The sequence below is a fragment of the Aspergillus foveolatus genome (genome assembly GCF_047715535.1).
Source record: "Aspergillus foveolatus strain CBS 279.81 unplaced genomic scaffold BDW70scaffold_1, whole genome shotgun sequence".
Taxonomy (NCBI): Eukaryota; Fungi; Ascomycota; class Eurotiomycetes; order Eurotiales; family Aspergillaceae; genus Aspergillus; species Aspergillus foveolatus.
In genome coordinates, this window is record NW_027396065.1 from 740,580 (window position 1) to 761,773 (window position 21,194).

The following is a 21,194-nucleotide window of genomic DNA, read 5'->3' on the forward strand; positions in this document are numbered from 1 at the left end:
AAACACCCACTTCACACCTACCTGCTTGACCAGACACAAAGTCCCGTGACCGTGAGCCTGAGCAACCAATCAGCACTTCGCGAAAACCGAGAGTCCTTAACTCCCGCTCCGTCCGGTAACTGAGGTCAGGTCAACTTAAGTGGAAGCTTCCCAACCCTCTATCCAGATCCAGAAGCAATTGAACGCGCGCATCACATTAAAAACCGCCACAATGTCGCGCAGAGATCCTCAGTATGTCGTGCTTCCTCCAACTCTTTCTCTATCCCAAAATAAGAAGAGGAGATTAGACCCCTGCACCCGCGTAGTTACGTCTAACAACAGCATTACAGGTTCAACCAACAAAATCTCTACGACCCCACGCCTATGCCCGATGGCATCCCCAAGGTAGCTGAGATTGGAGCGACTTCCGCGCCGCTAACCAGCGCCGCTTACTTCATTGGAGACCGGTGCAAGGCATTCAACGATGATTATATGAAGTGCAAGGAAGAGGCCAATGGGCGGGGGGAAATTGAGTGCTTGAGAGAGGGGAGGAAGGTTACCCGCTGTGCGGCCAGTGTGTATGTTTCTTCAACGTTGTTGTCCTTTGACATTAAGAGGGGAATCGCTGGGCTGAGCGGAATGGCTCGATGGATGCATTGCTGACGAGGTTTCCGGGCAGAATCAAGGACATCAACACCCACTGCTTGAAGCAGTTCAACACCCACTGGGAGTGTCTCGAGAATAACAACCACCGGTTGTGGGAGTGCCGCAAGCAGGAGATGGACTTGAATAAGTGTGTCTTCGATAAGTTGGTGCGTTACCCCGATATATCCTTGTCGCTCTACACGGCGGCGGTGACGAACGATTTAACATTTTTATCTTAAACAGGGCCTCAAGAAGACGATCCCCGGCGCCCCCGAAAACCAGACCCCGGTGCACCTCCGACCCAAGCAGCTGTACGCTTCTTTCCCCGGTCCGCAATACTAACCAACCAACAACTACAAATGAACGTCTTATTATACATCTTTTAGAGAAAACGAATGCAGTGCCAATGGTTGTTGGGATCTCTCTCTCCTGTGTCTTTAGCTTTCGTTCTCAGTGTCGCCATGGTCTGGATTTGATTGGGATGTATTTGTGTACATATTAGCATCAGGAATGTCGTTATTTCATGTCCGAGAATCTATGCCAGCCGGCATGTGGACAGCACAGTGCAGTGCCATAAGCAGAATCGAGAGCTTGGGTCTATGCTAGAATACAAGAGTGTGCCTCTAACCAACACCGCTGACATATGAAAATGAGAGTAAGCGACTCCTGGCAAGCAGGAAATGCATCAGGCAACATATGCAACTCTATAGAATTATCCAGGAAGCCCAAGCGTGTAACAGAAAATCAAGGAGAAGAGGAAAGAAAGCCCTCCATCTAGTTAACATGTACCAGAATAGAAAGCACTATCGTGCATAGAACTCGTGAAGCACAAACGAAACCAAACCAGATGGGAATAAGAATAAAAGATGAAGAAGAATCAAGAAAATATATATACCTTCCTCAAGTCCCGCACAGCTTTCAATCCTGCCAACCGCGCCTTCACAACCGACCACCCAGCCTTAAGCTGCTCCTCGAGCCGTCGATCCTGGCGCAGCCGCATCCAGATCAATAACATGCCGAGGATGGCCAGATCCCAGATAATCTGTCGGAGGGTTACCCATACCAGCCACCGAAGCCAAGCCCAGACGCCTGATCTTCGACGGGCTGCCAGGGCGCGTGCTTCCATCTGCTCGCGGGCGGCGGCGATCTCGGCCGTCATTTTGGTCAAGGCCTGCTCGACTCTGCGGCGCCATCGCCAGCTATCAATGTCATCTGTATCCCGTTGTATTAGCATGTCTCTCGAATGAGAATAGGTCAGTTCCTCATATTTGGCGAGGAAGAGAGACTCTACCGTAGTGGTTGCGCTTACGGTTGCGTTTTCGGCTTGGAGAATCATCCAGGATATGGTTCGAGTACATCTGTTGGTGGTGGTGATGGTGGTCGTCGTCTTCATCGACCGCGCCGCCTGCTTCATCTTCCAATTCATCATCGTTCTCGTAAAGATTGGCTTGGGCCTCGGCATATTCTTCCTCCTCTTCGTCCTCGTCTAAGTTCACACTTTCATCGTCACCCCCTTGATCCAGCCCTTGATCGCGATCGTAGCCCATCCGCGCCGTACGCCGTTGATAGATATCATCTGGTTGACTGACGGGACTCAACACACGGAGCCGAGAGTCTCCTCGCCCAGTAGATGTCTTATACTGATACTCATGGTTCTGTGATAATTGCGCGCTTATACTTCCATACGGCGATTGCGGTTGGGGAATCGGAGGAACCCCGGACTGCACAGGGCTCGATGTCGACGACGAAGGTATGTTTGATTTCACCTGATTCCAGACAAACTCAAGTTCGGCGACGAGCTCGCGCGCCTCCTCCGTCTGCGAAGCGTAGGTGTGCATTGTCTCCACGAGGGTCGTGATATATCGCCGTTTGGCCTCGGTGCGGGATAGACCACGCTGAGCATACCAGGCGTCCCTGTAGAGGTTAGGATGCAGTACTTGTATGAGCGGCATAGGAAGGCTGAGACGTGCCATTTTTCGCACTCCATATAAACGTCTGCCGTATTCCCTACCGGCCGGTCCATCACCCCTTCGACATCCCCCTCTAGAATTCCGCGTCAGCCCGCTATCTCCCACCCCGACGTTATATGGCAAGTCCGAAGTCATACCCATGCTTTGTTTATACAACCCATAGAGTTTCAGCCGCTCCGTAGCAGGCGGCCGCGCGGTACCGGTTCGAGGGATACGTTTGACGGTATTAAGGGCGTGGACGAAGACCCGATCTGCAATCATCAGTTACTCCCCATACCCCTTGAACCTATACAACAGGAAAAGAACCGGTTGACGCACCCACAGAGTCCGACATTGCGAATTAACAAAGATTTGGGGGTTGAGCTCGTGCTTCATCAGAGCGGGATTGCGCATTGATATCGGCGGGTCACCCTCATCGAGATTTCGAGAAGACGGCAAGCCAGTTATGAGATTGGCAAGGAATAGGACACAGAGTTCAACGTAGATAGGCCATAAAGGTGCGTCGGGTTGATCGGGCCTCACTCAGTTAGTTCCCCGGATTGCGTTGTGGTTCGGCGGAGACAGAGAGGGGAAGCGATCCACGCGTGTACCTTCAGCAGATAAGGAATCAAATCCGTCGAGTCTGAGATAAGAACTAAGCTCGTGAAGATTTCTATTTGTTCAGGGGTGGGATATGTTTAGAGAATGTTGTGATCATAAACTGACTACGGTAGTAAGGCTAACTGTCCGGGGTAGTTGGTTGTTCGACCAGTTGGACCGCGGTTCTCGGAGAGGCCGCTCTCGTTTCTGTTCCCCTGTGATTGCCATCTTCCGAGTCGCCCACTCCAACACCCACGACTTCAAACCCACGGACATTACTTCAGTCAACTCCTTACGGCTGATGACATTCTTTAATGGAATCAATTTGCATCGTGGAATACAATCATGAAGCCCGCTGCTCCTTCTCAAGGGACTCCGAACCTGACCCAGCTTTCTCCGAGTCAACAACAGCCTTCCCCGGCACAACCCCAGGCGTATCCTGAAGCTGATCCACCGGGATTGGTGGGCCCGTGAAGTGCTTCCGTGCATAGGCAAAGTACCAGGTCACACTAATCGCCGCGAATCCCGCAAACACCACGCTAGCATAGTTCATCGAGCTCGCATCAACAGGCAACGAAACAGGCATACAGCAGATTACCACAGCCAGACAAATCCACACAACAGTAGCAATGTTGATAGCATACCCGAACCGACCAAGCGAAAAGCTGGAATGCTTAACGGCTTGACGACCACGGAGGACGGAGATGAGAATGGGCAGGGCATATGAACTGGATAGGCAGATCGTGGTGACGCCTGTGAAAGCATTGAATGCTGCGCTCGAGCCGAAATATATAAGGCCGAGCAGGCATATGACTGTCGTGGACAGGATGATTGCCCACACGGGAACGTCGAGCCTCTTGTTGACTCTTCGCCAGAGTCGAAAGCCGGGGATGGCGCCGTCGCGCGCAAAGGCGTAGGTGCATCGACTGGCAGCTGTCAATGACCCTATACCTGCGAACATCAGGATTCCCAGAATCAGGAATAGCAGGCCGAACCCCCCTCCTGCTGAGCCCGTGGCAATCTTGAAGACCAACCCAATCGGCTGTCCACTCGCGACATGTAGGAGCGTCTTGATATCCGGCAGCACGAACAAGATCGGAATTAAGTATACCAGACCAGTAATCCCAGCTGCAACGACAGACAGAACGATTGCCTTCGGGACCTCGCGATGCGGGTTCTGTACCTCTTCGCACATAGCCGCTACCATTCCATACCCAGTGAGCGTATAAGCAGCTTGCTGCAATCCAACGAAGAACGCCCAGCCAGACGGCCTAGCAGTAAGTGGTCAGCAGCCTATTTCCAGATTTGTCCCGAAAGAGAGGAGAGTTACACATACCACCCACTCTCACTCGCATCGAAATGCCCAAATACAAATTTCCCGTTCCTTCTATCATCGGCCATACTCAACAGCACAACCAGGATGGCAATCACACTGCCTCCAGTCCAAAAGATACAAACCTTATTGATGAGGTCCAACCACCTCGCGCCGAAAACATTGACCAGCGCGCAAACCCCAATCACCGCCCAAAACATCAATATTGTCTGCCAAGTAGTGGCAACAAAGTCCTCATTCCACAGCGAAATCGCACTCAATATCAGCTGCCCCCCGCTAAACGTGATAGAAAGCGTAACAGTCCAGTTGCCGACCAATGTCAACCAGCCGTCTATAAACGACATCATCGGCGCCCACTCTTTCGTCGACAACATTGCACTCCAGTAGTATACCCCTCCCGCGGTGGGATACACGGCGCAGATCTCAGCGAGGGAGGCGGCGATGGCGATGCTGATCAGGGTCACGAAGACCCAGCCCCATATAATAGAGACGGATTGCCCGTCTGTGAGCGTGATGTAGAGAGTTGTGCTGATGCCAAAGGGCGCGGCCATAATTGCGAAGGAGCTGTACATATATCATCATTAGCTTCCTGTACTGCTCCTGTAGGCGAGAACAATGATAGTGGGGAGAGGGTAAATTACAGTCCAAGAATACTCAGCATAGAGAGATTACGCGGCAATTCGCTCTTGTAGCCCATACGGGCCAGAGCCTCGTCGGCGCTGGCGTCGATGGACGATTGGCGCATGGCGGGTATAGCGGGGGTGGCGAGTTATCTCGTATAATTACAACCACAGCATGAATCAAGTAGAAGGGTCAAACGTCTTTCACTGAGAGAAAGAGAAGAGTAAATGGGAAAGCAAGCAAAAAGCAAGCAAGACAAACTGACGGCGGGGAACAGAGCTGAAGGAAATGCGGGATGCGGAGGCGGAAACCTGAGCTTAAGAGGGGAAGTCATGCGACGGTCCACGGGTGGATGAATCAGGATGCAGCGTCATTCCAAGTTCCAAATCGAGGAGGAGAACCTGACTATCAGAAAAAATGGAGAGGAAAGTTAGGTAGCATCTCGTCCGGTCTCAGCGCGTTTCGGCCATTGGTTATAAAGCTCGTGGCTCTGATAACGTCAGGAGGTAGAGATAAACCGTTATAGTGGAGTGGTCAGACGATATAATACTATCGAGCTGTATTAGTATCTTCAACTACTAAATCTTGGGTTTCTGATAAGCACATGGAAACTCCAGATTAGTCGCATTCGGCCCAAATGCGGCTAGGACCGTACCAGCCCAGCCTCGGAGATATGACGATTTGGAGAGTGTGGGCCACAGCTGGAGACGTTCCGAACCATGGCACTTTGGCAACATTAAACAGACATCGATTTTCTTACTTCATGCACAACAATACTATGTTCATTTATTTAATTCGTAGTTATCATTTCCAACATACATCAATACATCACGGCGAATTGTCACTCGCAAGTGACGGCTGCCACATCTACCGATCGTTCACGTCCCCAGCGAGCCTGCTGCAACATGCCGGTTCCTCCATGGACGAAGATGAGCGCCAAATTGAAGAGAAGGGGAGAGGACGGGAGGGATGGGACGAGCTTCAGAAAGTAAGCCAAAAGAGACGTGAAGGAGGATGACAAGTGTAGGATGGGGGAACAGCCAGGTAGGTATGATAGGGACATGGGGCTTGGGGGGTATCAAACGTGGTAAATGTATGGCACAGGAGACAAGCATTTTTTCTTCCTCTAGAACAGAGAAACCAGATTTTTTGTCGTTCATCGTCTCTGCTTTTGCTTTTGGTTGTTTTTCTTTCGGCGACGGTTGAGAGGGGTCGGACGGAAGAAAGGACGTCGAGATCAAGGGTGGAAACCGAAAAGGGCAACAATATGCCCAGGACTCTGGATGAGTATATGCAGACGGTAGACAGCGACGAAGGTATGCAGACGCGTCGAGATGTCGTGCGGTGTGAAGTTGGGTGGAGAGCTTTGGACCGTGGCTGCCACCTGATCGGCTCTCTCATCACCGGTGCTGCATATTTTTGAAAACCGGCTGTATGTAGGGTGTAGGGTGAGGGAACATAGCAATAATAACACGAGAGCAAAGCAAGTCCCCGAGCTGAATCACAACCGGCCAGGTATAGTCATGACTCGAAAAGCGAGAACGGGGAATCCCTGCAAAGAAACGAAGGACACAACAAAAATACAAACGCCCGTCATGCAGTCGTCAATCCTTATAAATCGTTACATGATGATGCAGTTACAGCGGCATGTCTATAAGCAGTCATAGTCAAGGGCTAAGAGCGGCACAGAGATCGTCGGGGTTGTCCAGGCCAAAGCCAGCCATATCGACGGAGTGCAACGACCCAGGCCCGCCACGGCCAAGGGAGATGTCAGACGAAGCATAGTCATGTTTTAACCGTTCATGAGGTCCGAAAAACGGTCGATTCTCCTCGTTTGGCGTATTCCCATCACCGGCGGCCCACGGCCCATGCTGCCAGAACCGAGTGTTGGCTTGTTGGTCGCCAAATAGGTCATGGTGGTCATGGTGGACTTCAGTTCCGTGGTGGCTAAAGTCATTCGGTGAATGGAAACGCAGATGCGACCGGCTGAAGTTTGAGCACGGCGAGTCCGCCCGTAACGGGAAGTCGAGACCCGACAGAGGCATGTCCTCAACAGTTGTAATATCGATGGTAGGGTTCTCAGTCTGTTGGGCCAACGCTGAGGCGAGGCGGAAGTTGGAGGACGAGCTTTGACGGCTATGAGGGGCTGATCGTTCTATGGCACGTTGCACGAAACTACCACACGTCTTGAGGATCTTCTCCTGATTCTCAGGAGAGAGACTGGCAAAGTAGTCGTTCGCTAGCGAAGGCTTAGGCAACTCTGGCTCGTGACGGGTGAGACCAAACGTCGTGCGGGCGTACTCGGTGAACCCAGAGGGCATATCGTAAGGGGACTGATACACAGTGGGAGCCTGCTCACGCTGTAACTCAAGATACGCATATTTCCGAGGCAGCTTTGGGGTAGCCCCGTTGACCTTGTTTGCCGCCTCCTGTTTCGCGGTCTCCGACTCTCTCTTCTGAAGCACGTCCAACCGGTCGCGGTGGCTGATTAGCGAAAACCGCAGCATTTGCAATAGCCGCGTAACTTCTTCAGAGCGCATATTCAGAGGCTGCATCGGCAAAAGGGTTCCGTCGGGCGCACGAGGCTGGACACGTTGTTGAGCCATAGCGAGCTCCAGTTTTTCAAGGCCATTGGACGGCGGCACAGAACCCATGGGGCCCAAGAGAGTCTCTACGACCAATTCCGGGCCGACAATTGTGTACCCGGCGAAAACGTTGGCATGGTCGGTTATCTGGGCTAGACGACGGCGGGCGATAAGCTCACGGACATTGGCAAAATTGTTGGCGGGGAGGTGACTGCTAGTGGTCGAGTGGGAGCCGTTCGTGTTCTGCTGCTGCTGCTGATGACTGTGTTGCTGCTGGGATTGAAGATGGGCTTTGGTGACTTGGGGATACGGAGCATGACGGGCTATTTGATTTGGCAAAGAGCGATAGGCTGACGGCATCGCAGAAGCAGCAACAGCAGCAGAAGTCGGAGCGGCGGGAGAAGAGCGAGGAGGGGCAAAAGGAGGGCGCGGCGGCAGCAAAGGGCGGGAGGCAGCAGCAGCAGCAGCGACAGCGGAGGCGGTGGTGGTTGCGGCGGCAGAAGAAAGGAGGTGAGGAGGAGGGGTAGTCAAAACATAGGAAGGCAGACGGTGGTGGGGGTAGGAGGGGAGTCGGGCCATCACGGCGCCAAGGGACTTGACGCTGTCTAGGAAATTCGACCGCGGGTTGTGGATGGGAACGCTAGGGTTGTGTGTATATTGAGCCCTACACTCGGTCGATGACTGGCCCAAATAATACCAGATCTGTTCCATCTTGCCCAAGTCGACCTGCACCGCTGGTGGGGCTGCAGGACGGTTAGTGCTGTCTACCGTCTCAAACTCGGCCCACTGATACGGAGATCGCCCGTCGCCAAACGGATTCCCTGCCACCGGCAGTGCAGATTCCAATTCCCTCCGGCCTTCGGGCTTCCGGGAGAGATGCGCGGGAAGTGGCTTGATGCCTGCTGCCAAGGGAGCAAAGTTGCTCCTTCGTACAATCAGCATCCAGCGGTATGGTAACTCGATTACGTCCCTGAACGAATGCACCAGTCAGCTTCATGAGGTCCGAAAGAGGAAAAAGGCAAACAGATCACCCCACTATAGATCGGACTTCATCGGAGTGAGAGCGGGGGAGATTCTTCGACTTACCCTCGTGGGAGCACTTTGACCTGCAAAGTGCGTTCCGCAATGCGATTCTCGATGACGACCGCTCCATAAATCTCTTTGTCGGCCTGGAACTGCAAAAAGTCGCCGGTAACGAGACGCCGAGCAGTGTCCATCAACTTGCGATCATTTTCCGGAGACTCGCTGCTGGTCATCCATGTCGGTTTCTTCTGGCGGTGGTATTTGCACTTCAAATCAACGCTGGGGACAGAGTATTGGTTCCCGTCGTCTGCAACAACTGTGACCAAGCCCTCTTCTACCTGTACTCCAGCTAGAAGGGCGCAGGTTGCGTGATAAGATCGCGTACACTTGCCGAAATTGCACTGGAAGCAAGCCCCGCGCACCTCGCGACAATAAAGGCACTTAAGCCCCATCCGAGCCTTCGGGATTTTGTCGATATCGCAAACAACCTCTTTGCCGGATCCATCGCGCAGAATGCTGGTTTCTTCAGTGTATAGAGCACACCGGCGATGAGCGTGCGACTTTCCGTCCTCAGTTGGCAGCAGATCCTCATAGTCCAGATCGTTAGGGCACAGGAGACAAGGTAATCGTCTTGGGATATCCATATCAGCCCTCATGCGTTTGGCCTTGGTCATGTCTCCATCATGCTTGCGCTTACGACCACGGTTGGACGTCTTTTCTGGTACGCTGCGCGGAGGGGTGAGAAGATCAGAAGCAGCCTCATAACCGTCTAAATCACTGTCGTATTCACCGTAATACTCAGGCGTTAATTCGCCGCGAAGTTTACGTTCGATCTCTTCCACGTCAATCCAGACACTATCGGCCTCGCAGTTGCATTTCTTAGCCACCCGACCGTAATCGAGCCACTTCTCCGTCGCAAAGTTGACGGACTCGGCACAGTTGTACCCGAGGTTGTATCCTGAATGATATCCGTAGGGGTATGTAATAACAAACTCGCCCTCGTAATGTACCATTTTGTTGACCGTAATGCCGTATTGGGACTTGAGAAGACTGGGTGAAACAAGATAAGTCTTGTGACGAAGGAACTGGTCGCAAGTCTTTGCATCACTGGGCCAGATACCTATATTTTGTGGTTAGAGCTGCTGCCTGCCTGGACTGATCCTCGCGGAGCCAACTTACTCTTCATTGCCTGTTCGAAACGAGGCGCATCTTCCTGGGATATACTATACCACTGTTTCGGAGCTCCAAAGTGGATATAGTTGATACTATACAAATCCACATCCTCCAAATGCCACGCAAATGTAGCTTTCCACATACCGAGGTATAAGTATGCAGTGTTGACACCAGGAACCTTCTGACCGATAACATCGAGGAGATTTGGCAACTTGGCGACATTCCAAGATGTCGTACTGTCATCGAAGAGAGAGCCCGGCATATCTGCACCGTACATTGGGTTGTTGAACATGAGGGATTTCCAGTAAGCGGTTTCCAGCTCCTCGCACCGTTCAGGTGTATAGTCCTCGTTGTCATGAATTCGGTAATCAAAGTTCTTGTACGCTTCTTCGTCAACGTGCTCTACTGTGTCACCCTTGTTCTGCTTTCTTCGCGCAGTGACTGACTTGGGCTGTCGTCCTCTAGACTTCGGCGCAAGCAAAGACTCTCCATCACTGAGTGCCTCGGACTTTGTCTCGGCAGGGATTGATTCCGGGGAAACCGGCGTGGGCGGACCCTCAGGTTTGATTTTCTCCATTCCTTCGTCCGCGGGGAGTTCTTCCTTGATTTTTACAGGCTCCTCCTTGACTTTGGCCTGGTTCGACCGTTTTGCTGGACGCCCAGGTCCTCGCTTGGGAGTATCAGCTCGGGTTGTCTGGGCCTTGGGGGCCGACGGCGCACGGGTAACACGTTCTTGGTTTCTTCTCCTTTCTCCCCGACGGGCAGGTGGCTGATGGCTGCCGTCTTCACAGAGAGCTTTCCATTGAGGCAAGTTGTAGGATCGTTGTTTCTCAATATTGGCCTGAGTATACGTTCCATGAGAGCCGTGAAATTCCTGCATAATCGGGTTCTTCACGCGAATTTTTTTCACTGCTTCGTCAAGGGGCGGAAGGGCATCTCTCCTGCAGTGAAAATGCGTCAGCTATCTCCACATTATCTATAGCTTGGACAATTCTACCATTCCTTGGGCGGGATGACCTTGACGACGCCTGAGCGCATCCCATATTTATCAATCCTCTTGATAAAAGACTGGAAATCGCGAAACTGGTCCATCGTCTATAGCAAGCTTTATTAGCCAAAACAAGCCCAGACGAAGCTTCTCGCAACAGTACAACTAACCGGCTTGAAGACGGGGATCTTTCCGCCTCCATAATAATGGTCCGGCTCGATCTCCTGATCTCCTTCTGCGGATATATCTTCCTGGGTATCGGTAGGTTTGGAATCGAGTTCGAGATCGGAAAGTTCAGAAGGCGCGCCATCCGGGCCATCCTTCTTGCCGTTGATGCTGTGAGGAGGTGTTATCGAAGCCGCATCAGTCGCAGGCCCGCCCGCGATCGGTTCGAAGAGAGGGCGATCAATCGTCGCAGCCATCGCCATGAAGAGTATGGAAAAGAGAATGAAAGCTGTTCAAAGGCGAAGCGAATGCCGTCGTCTATAAGTGCGACCGCTGATCGACGGCAGGTATTCAATCCCAGCGGTCAGGGAAATCGAGGCAAGAAGACGGCAGACGTCTAGATAATTATTCTTTTTTGTCCCCTTTCGCTATCCCGAAGGCGGCTGATAGTAGGCGCAATGTTCTTATTAGCGTCGGACTTCGTTGCGTTGACTCAAGAAAGATATGACGGCAGTTTCCTGGATCAGAGCGAGAGTGATATAATGATGTTGAAGGATTTAAGCTCCTCTGAGGCAAATTGCTAAGGTAGGCAGCTGGCTGCCGTTGCTCATTGATGCAGGGAGGAGGTTGGAGAAAGACGAAGGAAGTCCGCAGGATGGATACGAGATAAGGGACCGGGATCGAGCTAAGGTAGTTCAGTCGCAGTTAATCAGCGAGTTAAGGTGACGGTTTCGATATCGCCAACATTAACCGGACGTCAGCAGAGCGCTTCCTCAGGCTCCTGCGGGAATCGAGAAAAGGATGGTTGCGGCAGTTGCGTTGCGTCAGGGAGGATATCCAGTCGGCAGGACGCTAGTTCGGCAATAGGTACAGAGGTCTGAGGCAGCGGAAGGAGTTGTTAGCGGAAGAAAGCAGGGGGACAGAATCACGTCGGAAGATCGAGAGGTGTGGAACCAGTGTCTGGCCTGATTCGCGAAACTGGATTCACTGCGACTCTGGGAGGAAAGTGGAATGATGAGCATTGTCAGTGCCTGGGCACTAAGGCATCAGGCTAAGCTGACTTGGAATAGCCCAGCCCGCTAGTTATTTGTTACGTACATCGCTGTAATTTTGGCAGATCGCCGGTGTCGGTGTCAGAACAGCTGTAATGCATTCCTAGATACTTCCTAAATACTCGAGTGATAAACGGCAGTGGCGCTAAAAAAACTCTCCATGACCAGAAAAGTGCATTTAAGCGGTTACTGGGATGAAAAGCAATATTGGCTACCACAAGTAAGCCTTCTATCTCTCCCAGCAGCTGTATCAGACAAACCAGAAATTACGCCATCAACCGGACCGTACTGCCGGGCGGTGTACCTAACTACATTTAACATACCTGAGCCAGGAAGACGAAGGAGCATGAATCGATCCAGGCAGCTTGGGGCTTCTGACAGTCTCACTCCATGAGATGAAACCCGTATTATTGACTAAATGATACAGCCAACGCTAGGACTCATGGGTGTCACAAGAAGGAGAATATTCCCGACATGGTATGATCTCATCGCCCGATCTCATTGGCTAGTTGTCTACCCGGGCCGGCGGCAAAGGCTTCTGGAAAGAGTCACAGAAGTGCCTATCGGTCTGTCCACGGCTGGGTCGTGAGTTCGCGTAAAGGCATTTTCTCAGCTGGAAAGCCAGCCCATGGGCCCATGCCCATACAGCTCCTTACTCGCTTCCTTTGGTCTACTCCCTACCAGTAAGATGTCTTACCGCACCGCATTTGCGTTGCAGAACATTTAAACAACTTAGCCTATGAAGTTATGATTTTCTTTTGCTACTGAGTATGGAGCACACATACAGAGTGCATGCAGCACGGACACCTAAGCAGTCAATACTCGATCCTGCGTGCGCCCCGCCAACACACTGTTTCCTCAATGGATCGTGTGCATGGCCATGTATGCATGTCGGCTAGCTAGCTCGATTCGCACATGTAAGTTCATTTGGCGAGGAGGCTTGATATATTACACAGCTAGCTGTTCGCCGCCAACTCCGGCATCTGCGTTCTTAGTCTTGTGGGTTTAATAGGGGCTAAGAGCTGATCTACAATCATACATACATTTTGCACAAGACTGGATAAAATCCAAGATATGCAATATTAAATTCCGCTAAAATCACAAGACATGGCCCAGATCATGATTCAACGTATCTAAATGCAAAATGTAGACATCCAAAATATAATCCAAATCAATATTCATTCAACCGTAGCTTCTTACCGACGAACCGTCGCCGGGGGGTTTTGTCGCCACCCCGCTCGCGATCAACGTTGAGCCCTTTGAGGGCATGCAGGAGCATCCCTGCATCAAAGAAGCCATCTAGACCTTGGTTAGTGCCGATATAAACAAAGGGGATAATGGTAACTTACATCCGCCCATGCCATCATCGTCCATGTCCCCGCTGTCCGTCGTGGGCGTCTCGGTACCGGCCCGCAGATGGCCCGCGTCTGTGCGGACGATGCGACCCCGGCGTTGATCACGCTGGACCCGCTCGGCAATCATCTCCATTTCACGAGCGCGGCTGGTCCGCGGGCTGGATGGCTTGTGGACAGTCGCGCGCAGCAACTTGCGGATCTCAAGCAGGTACGACTCAAGTGTCTGCATGAGACGCGCGGTTTGGCGGTGCTTGGATGAGGCGCAAATCGAGATTGAGTCGTCCTTGATAATGTAGCCAATGCCGAATCCGTCTGCAGATGTCGGGCCGAAGCCGAAATGCCGTAGGCAGGGGTTGCCACAGTTCGAAGTGGAGAGAATTGTGTTGTTGATCTTGTCCCAGCCGGGGTCGCTGAAGATGGCGGGAGTGGGAGGCAAATTACGCATAGCCCGGCCATAGCTGCTGGCGGATGACAGCCCATCTACCTCAGATACAGAGGACGGGGATCGAGGAGACCCAGCGATGGACTCGTTCTCAGCGGGACTCGTGTAGCCGTTCGACGCTTCATCGACGCTATTGTTCCGGGAGCTAGGGGCTTCGTCGAATTGTCGCTGCCAGAGTGTGTAAAGAGCATAGAGGTGGCGGTCCTGTCCTTGTCCCTTGGAGCATTCCTTCGTGATTGCCGTGTGCTTCTCAGTAGCCTTTCGAAGGGCATTCACCTTATCCTCAGCGGGGTTTTCAGCCCAAAATGTCTTCACGAAATCGAGGGATTCATTGGTGACAGATCGAATGGCTTCGGTCCGTCCATGCAGGAAGGCCTTGGTCATTGCTGGTTCATAGGTATTTACTACCTGCCCGTAAAGCCCGTAGTAAGCCGCCTGGAACGCCATCTGGACGAATGCGTCTGGTGAGAACCCCATTGAGGTAATAAAGTTCTTTCCGAATCCCTTGAAATCAAGCACTTGGAATTCATGCTGCTGAAGAAGATCTGCGAGATGCGATTCGGCAAACCGGATAGCAATGCTAAGCTCAGGCAACATATCCCATTCTAATTTTCTGGGGGTCGGACTAACGTCACCGAAGCTTCGAGGGTGTCGTTTGGATGGGTCAGGGCTAGTGGTTGCCCACAAGCTGGGGGCCTGGCCGTTGATGGTTCGTGCAAAGCGAAGAATCGTGTCCGTGTAGACATCGCTTGCGAAGCGAAGAACAGTATGTCCGTCAACACCAGTGTGCTCAAAGTTAATTCCAGCACTCCCATTCTTACACACGATGATCTGCAGCTTGTCGTACCACCGGTTCGTGCAGGTACCCACTTGCACGCCCTTTTCCACCACATTCGTACCACAGAGCATGTTCGCGCAAAGCTCGGACATGTTATGAGGCTCCGTATCGTCCAGGCAAAGGACAAACAGGGCAGTATCCACAATGTTTAAGCCCTCAGCGTTAATCGAATGCTCATCTTTGGTTAGGATATCCCTCAGCCCCGACCACACCTTGCGATTTTCAGTACTGAGGACCCCGAGGGCGCCCTTCGCCGCCTCTTGAATTGGAGTTTGTTCTGCATCAGCGAGAATCACCTCAAGATTCATTGCAATATCCTTTTCCGTCATGATTTGATCGTGATTCTCATCGAGGACGTCAAACCAGTAGAACTGACCACGGCACATAACAACGATATGCTTGGACTTGGGATCCTGGCTGATAACGCAGCCATTCTCAGTGGGAACACGTGCAGTACCAAATAGGCGGGAATATTGATACATGCACAATGGCGTCCCTCGAACGGTATCGGGGGGTAACTCCTCCCGTCTGACAGCGCGCACAAATGATAAGGCCGAAACAACCAGCGATGCCGCTCTAGTCAGCTGGTTGTTTCTCGCAGGTGTTGGATCGTCTTCCAGCAAAAAGAAGGGGTTGAGGTTGAGAACGACAGGACTGTCGTAATTCAGATAGGAGTCGTACCCTAGAAACACCGTTAGCTTAGACTCCATAGAAGCTGGAGAGGATTCAACTATGCTGACGTACAGAACTGTTCAATATAACTCGTTTGCGATGTGGCATATTTCTGCAGCCGCTCTTGAAGGCCGGGACCCTCGCCTTTGAGGAACTCCCGTACAGCAGCCCTGGTCTCTTCCTGCTCTTTAGGAGTCTGCAGCGGTGACAGAGCGTCAAGATATTTCTTGCATGTGCTCTCAAGATCCGGGATAGGTAACTTCGGCAGAGAGTCTTGGTGTGCGAATGTGATCCCACCAGTCTTGGTCTTAACTTGATCCGTCAAGCCTCCATCCACTGTGGTAGGCTTTATCTTCGGCTCAGGAGCCGGATGTGAACGGGGAGCTTCCATCGTCAATCCCAGCGGCTTGGGCGCGGTAAAATGACGGACTGCGGTGGACGAATAAGTCATCTTGCCAAATAAGAGAAACGAGTAAAATGCAATAAATCAAGCGTAACGGCAGGCGAGAAAGGTTGGTATAGAGAGGAAACGGAGGGCGCTTCGGTAGAAATAATGACAATCTTGTAGACAATAAGAGGGCATGGGGTTCTCAAGATCTCATGACAGGAGCAATCACGAGGGGTGTAGAAAAGGCTGTCCTCAATAGGTGAGGTGCAATGTAAGACAGCAGAGGAGCAGTTTGCGCTGGAGGAGAATGATAGGGAAAGAGTCCATTTATCAAGGCAATGGCATGAAGATATAGGTGCCTTATATGGGTCCGTTCTCTGGGGGCAAACCGGGGGAGAGTGGGGATGGGCTCGGAATAACGGGCGAAATAGCGCCTTGGACGGAGGAAGGGACGCTTACTATGAGACAAGTGATAAGTGAAACGCTTATTGAGAGCCGAGAACCTTCAGATGCGGTGGATCAAAGTCCGCTGTTGGAGCAAGCCGCTGGGGTTTCTGTCGGAGGAACGGATGCAGTGCCCAGAGCGATATATTGTAGGATAAGCCGAATGCCAAGCGAGACAGCTAGGTCCGGAGTTCGCTCGGTATGGGGTATAAGCAGAAGAATTCCGAATCCAAGGGTAAGATCGTGAATGAGTTCGAAGATTAGATCGGGTTGAAGGTTCTATTATTTGCCTTGAGGCGCGGAGATATGAGAGAAGTGATCGTAGAGCGGGTGATGGCAATATGTCACGCGGAGACTTCTACTCTGTAGGTATCATGCGCGAAGAAACGGCACTAGGGGCTTATTTCAGGCAGAGTACACTGTAATTGATGCTGGACTGCAAGTAAAAGAATCAGATAAGTAGAAATGATGTCTGGTCAGCAGAAATGGCGGCAACTTAGAATTTGCTTAGACGTCCAAAAAACCAGTGTCGTCCACTCGGCGTCACTCTTTTCAAAGAATGGCAAACTAGCAATTGGGCCACATGCAGGATCTTCCGTACCGCGTTGGACCATGGACACTCAATGGGACGAAGCTTTCTCGGACGAAGGGAGGCTTCGAGTCGCCCGTTAATCACTTGGATTGGATGCGGGGAGATTGTTCGGGGTCACGTGTATTGTGGGTATGTGGGAGCACACTGTGGGGGGAAGAATGACATCACCGACGCTCGCCGTTTGCAGCCAAACTCGTGGTAAACGTAACATGCCCGCCCACATGATTCATTCTAAACAGTCTACTACCAAGGTTTTGTTATGTGAACGTTCATCATGTCTTTTGGTCAGAAACACGCTATCCAGGCGCCATGCACACAAAGCAGGGGAGCAGCAAACGTGGAGAGAAGACGAAATAATATCGGATTCCTGTCAGGTGACAAGCTCGAAGATGATAGAATATTCACAGTAGAAGAGAAGATAAACAGCGGCTCGCTTCAAGGCTCAGAGGCACGAGACTTGACACAAGCGCAAAAGCAATATGCGGTTTCCACCGAGAAGCCACAGCCACGAGAGAAGGAAAGTTGAAATGACTGTTCAAAAGAGAATATTTGAATCTCACAATTGTCATATATCGAATTCAATACTCACGACGATAGGTATGCAAGGAGCACCAGCTACAGAGGAAAAGTCGAGTCGGCTCAAGCGGTACCGACTAAACACTAAAACCTAGGTTCGATAGTGCCATCTAGTCTACTGCCATATAGCGAGGCACATGCAGGGCCCCGTCAAGTGAGTGCATATAGCTCTAGATTTATGACGCAGACCACACGGCGTGACCGAGGGGCTTCAGGACATTGTCGGCGTATTCACCGTCGTAGTTTCCTGAACGTACATGTCAGATCGAGATGAGAGACCAAGAACGGTTGGTCGACTTACCTGCAGGGCTGTAGTTGCAAACAGTGAAGGGGACAGACGAGGCGGAATCGACGTTGCCGAGGCTGGGGCAGTCGACAGTGGCGCATCCAACCTCGGTGGTTCCCTTCCAGACGATCTGAGAGAAGTGGCCCCATTTCTCGAACAGGGTCATGTCTGGGGTGGCTTGTCCGTAGAGGTTCTCAAAGTAACCCATCTCATCGTTATACATCAAGTTGGAGATCATGACAGCAACTTCATCAGCAGAGGTACCGTAGCCAATGTTCTGGCCGTATCCGCCACCGTTAATGCTCCTATAAGCTGTTAGTCCAAATGAACCGCTAAACACTGGGGAGTTCGTGAGGAAGTCTTACGTGTCGTGCTCATAAACGCAACGGGAGGCGAGAACCTGGGCGCTTGACTCGAGGTCAGAGGACCAGGCAACATCGGGAGAAGAGTGGTTGGCACGGTGGACGTTGTGGCTGTAAAGGACGTTGGACTGGTAGGCATTGGCAGCAGTCTGCGTGGACGAAGCGGTAGCGGTCGACTGGGCGGCAGTCTCAGTGGTAGCCGCCTGGGTGGTGGACCAGGTGCTGGACCAGGCCGAGGACCAGGTGGTGGCTTCAGGCTGCTCGGCGATCACAGTACTGGTAGACTCAACGGTGCTTGACGGAGCAGCAGTCGACACGCTCTCAACAGCAGCCTCAGTCTCCGCGGCGGCCACAGGAGCGGTATCCTGAACCTTGGCCTGAGTCGCAGGAACTGAAGTAGGCTCGGGCACCGAGGTCGTAGTCGACGTCGCGGCCGATGTAGGAGTAACAGTGATGGTCTTGGTGATGGTCACGATAGTCCAGTCGGTCACAGTGGTCGTCGTCCACTCGGTCACGTAGGAAGGCTCCACCTCGGCCATAGCACCAAGGGCGCACAGGGCGGCGCCCAGAATCATCGAATACTTCATGACGGACGGTTGGTACTTGCACTTGTGGAGGGTTCACGCGTAGTCGATAGGCTTGCACAGGTCAACTGTCTGGTCGATCGAACACTTCTCCAGGAAGTAACCCGAGCGACTAACTTGTTGTTTGATGGCAGCGAAACAGCGACCTTGGATTTCACCCAAATGAAACTGGATGAATCAAGTGTAACGTCCTCGTTGGGAAGTGCAGATCAACTGCAGAGACGATGGTGTTGCAGGGGGTTTACGAGATCCAGCCGTGTAATGTTTGTTGCAAAGGAATGACAGCCCCGTGAGCACTTTTTAAGGAGTGGAAAAAGTGCACCGAGACGGAGAGAGAGCGAGCGAAGCTTGGGGATTGGTAGAGATTGGGGGAGAGCGAGGAAGGCGAAGAAAGCAGAGGAAGATGAAGGAGGTTAAGAAGGTGACGGTGTGAAGAGGTCGATGCTTGGGAAAGGAGACAATCAGACGCGGCGGGCAGTGGGGCTCGAGAGATCTAGCTGGGGATAATCAAACGTAAATTAATCCATACTCAGGACTTTAATGACGGGAGCCCGAGACAAATCTTATAGTATACTTTGTCAGGCGGGGACTTCTTTACGGATTCCAAAGAGAATAATCCTTGTGTCAAAAGAGAGGAAGCGCTTTGTTTTATTTCATCGCGTTTCTTTTACTGCAGAAGCCACGAGAAGAGTACCATGGAATGCACGTTCTCCTTTTCTGAGCGAATTTTAACATACCGAAGATCCTCGACCATCCAAACATTCCTGAATCTGGGAAACAATTCTCCAGCCTGGGTCAGCCATCACCCAACGCCAGCATGGGGACCGCGACCGACCATACGGTCCGGCCCAATTGTAACAGCGCTTACAGCAGGCATCGTCGTTGGGATCCCAGCCAGCCAGATCTAACGGTACTGTCGAATATAAAACGGGCACGACCGAGATGCAGGTACGCCTCTTTGTTTCAGGAACAAGCCCTGCGGCCAATCAAACGCCACGCGGCACAACATTGTTTTTTTGCTACCGCGGTTCAGTCCCGTTCTACGAATACCAATACTCAATACCTCGTTTGCGTTACTCTGCTCAATGCGTATTTATTCTCCGATACGTTATCTATCATGGTATCAGTAATTGGACTCGTTCAAGAGGGAAAAGAAGACTATCTCTAGAGTCCGTAGCTTGTATGGCGTATTTTGGAGCCAGTCCCACCCAGTACCCAGACTAATTTCAGGGGAGTGAGAATGATTAACCACCAAAACTTGGCACTCGGCAGCCGCCTTGGTGTTTCAAGTGCCCACCGCTGCGCTCCCGTCATTGGCCCCATCGTGCTTCCTTCAGGGGCAAGGTCGTTAAATTCCGTGGCGCCCTCCATCGGCGCCTACGCACTCCTGGCTCCAGAAGCGTCGACGATTGTCGAGTCTGGATGCTGTGGACGCTTTGCTTTACTTCATTTCATGCTCGGGAGCTCTGGACCGACGGACAGTGACATCCTTGGCATCTTCTGTAAGGGCGTACTGCGTATGCACTCTGTATCTTCTGATCACTGTCACATCTCAGATTGTCTCACTCTCGCTTATCTATATCGCATCTCATCTCATCAGATCCCACACTAAAATACGATGTTTCATAGTCAGATGATGCTTGATTCATCATCAGCACGACTACGGGAACCCGGCAATATTCGTGGAGAATGAGCCCCATATCTGCCTAGAATCTGGACTTCAGTCTGGATTCACGACCGCGGCAGAAATTTCGAGACGGTCAGCAGTCAGCGGTCTGTCTACCCCTCAGCTCGGCAAGTCGAATGGGCTGGAGTCTGAGTTCTCCTCAGAGTAGACGCTCAAAATGAGTCTCACTGTGAGTCTCCAACTTGCTAAGGCCCATCAATTCATTTCAGGCTTTTCAAAAGTCCCAGCACAAAAGCTGGACCATATATACATACAAGAGCGTGGATCTTCTGGACTCTGCTGGGCCTGTACCACGTACTCAATAGATACTCAGAGTACACTGTATCTCCACATATCTCAGTGGCGTCTCCCCATCCTCCTGTGACTTGTCAGAGCAGAGACGCGGGTTAATCTCCGGCGCCACGAAGCAATGCAGGCCTAAAGCAAATGACGGGCTTGCTCCTGTGTTTAGCTTGCTTATCCTTGTGCGGCGGGCAGGTTTTGTACGGTCACGAGCGGTACAATTTCCCACGACCTGGGTAACCCCGACCTAGGTACCTACGTGGTAGGCTTGATTCTTTACACTACCATAACTTTGACTGCGACCAGCTGTTGAATCGAGTAGATCAAAGCGCAGTAGATACATTGTGTTCCTACACAAAGCCCCAGTCCGAGCATTTCCCGAACCATATTATTATCGACTTGAGTGCGATGACATTTCATCTCGATATAGATGCAAACCATGGACAGAGCTCTAAGCAAACAACCGCTTACAACCTAACTTACCCATTCGAGAAAATGGTAGTGCATTTCATTCCCTGGACCTCTGGTTTTGTTCGCATGCTCCCAGAGCTGTGGGTATACAAAGCGTCTCTT

At 51.8% G+C, this 21,194-nt stretch overlaps 6 protein-coding genes across 6 annotated transcripts; 1 reads left to right on the top strand and 5 right to left on the bottom strand.

The window, feature by feature from the left end:
• The first annotated feature begins 119 nt into the window (after nucleotides 1-119).
• Nucleotides 120-1,228, top strand: BDW70DRAFT_3134 (coiled-coil-helix-coiled-coil-helix domain-containing protein). Its single transcript, XM_073743735.1, has 4 exons — nucleotides 120-231; nucleotides 330-557; nucleotides 659-791; nucleotides 868-1,228. Exons 1-4 carry the CDS (start codon nucleotides 212-214, stop codon nucleotides 964-966), a joined length of 480 nt encoding a protein of 159 aa, XP_073601187.1. The 5' UTR covers nucleotides 120-211; the 3' UTR covers nucleotides 967-1,228.
• A 10-nt stretch (nucleotides 1,229-1,238) lies between these two features.
• On the bottom strand, nucleotides 1,239-3,271 carry BDW70DRAFT_125895 (acyl-CoA-binding domain-containing protein). Its single transcript, XM_073734984.1, has 5 exons — nucleotides 2,913-3,271; nucleotides 2,732-2,845; nucleotides 2,595-2,667; nucleotides 1,916-2,538; nucleotides 1,239-1,836 (listed from the first exon to the last, which is right to left on the bottom strand). The coding sequence occupies exons 1-5, from the start codon at nucleotides 2,926-2,928 to the stop codon at nucleotides 1,502-1,504; spliced, it is 1,161 nt and encodes a 386-aa protein (XP_073601188.1). The 5' UTR covers nucleotides 2,929-3,271; the 3' UTR covers nucleotides 1,239-1,501.
• A 16-nt stretch (nucleotides 3,272-3,287) lies between these two features.
• On the bottom strand, nucleotides 3,288-5,611 carry BDW70DRAFT_125897 (putative GABA permease). Its single transcript, XM_073734985.1, has 3 exons — nucleotides 5,148-5,611; nucleotides 4,510-5,070; nucleotides 3,288-4,444 (listed from the first exon to the last, which is right to left on the bottom strand). The coding sequence occupies exons 1-3, from the start codon at nucleotides 5,249-5,251 to the stop codon at nucleotides 3,517-3,519; spliced, it is 1,593 nt and encodes a 530-aa protein (XP_073601189.1). The 5' UTR covers nucleotides 5,252-5,611; the 3' UTR covers nucleotides 3,288-3,516.
• A 1,050-nt stretch (nucleotides 5,612-6,661) lies between these two features.
• Nucleotides 6,662-11,604, bottom strand: BDW70DRAFT_3162 (putative jumonji family transcription factor). Its single transcript, XM_073743738.1, has 5 exons — nucleotides 11,067-11,604; nucleotides 10,906-11,003; nucleotides 9,915-10,849; nucleotides 8,799-9,855; nucleotides 6,662-8,682 (listed from the first exon to the last, which is right to left on the bottom strand). The coding sequence occupies exons 1-5, from the start codon at nucleotides 11,322-11,324 to the stop codon at nucleotides 6,795-6,797; spliced, it is 4,236 nt and encodes a 1,411-aa protein (XP_073601190.1). The 5' UTR covers nucleotides 11,325-11,604; the 3' UTR covers nucleotides 6,662-6,794.
• A 1,680-nt stretch (nucleotides 11,605-13,284) lies between these two features.
• On the bottom strand, nucleotides 13,285-15,871 carry BDW70DRAFT_155057 (choline/carnitine O-acyltransferase; the record flags this gene model as incomplete). Its single annotated transcript, XM_073739969.1, has 3 exons — nucleotides 13,285-13,412; nucleotides 13,463-15,430; nucleotides 15,493-15,871. 3 exons carry the CDS (start codon nucleotides 15,869-15,871, stop codon nucleotides 13,285-13,287), a joined length of 2,475 nt encoding a protein of 824 aa, XP_073601191.1.
• A 1,554-nt stretch (nucleotides 15,872-17,425) lies between these two features.
• BDW70DRAFT_3178 (CAP domain-containing protein) lies at nucleotides 17,426-18,774 on the bottom strand. Its single transcript, XM_073743739.1, has 3 exons — nucleotides 18,072-18,774; nucleotides 17,722-18,011; nucleotides 17,426-17,667 (listed from the first exon to the last, which is right to left on the bottom strand). Exons 1-3 carry the CDS (start codon nucleotides 18,653-18,655, stop codon nucleotides 17,597-17,599), a joined length of 945 nt encoding a protein of 314 aa, XP_073601192.1. The 5' UTR covers nucleotides 18,656-18,774; the 3' UTR covers nucleotides 17,426-17,596.
• Between the last annotated feature and the right edge of the window lie 2,420 nt (nucleotides 18,775-21,194).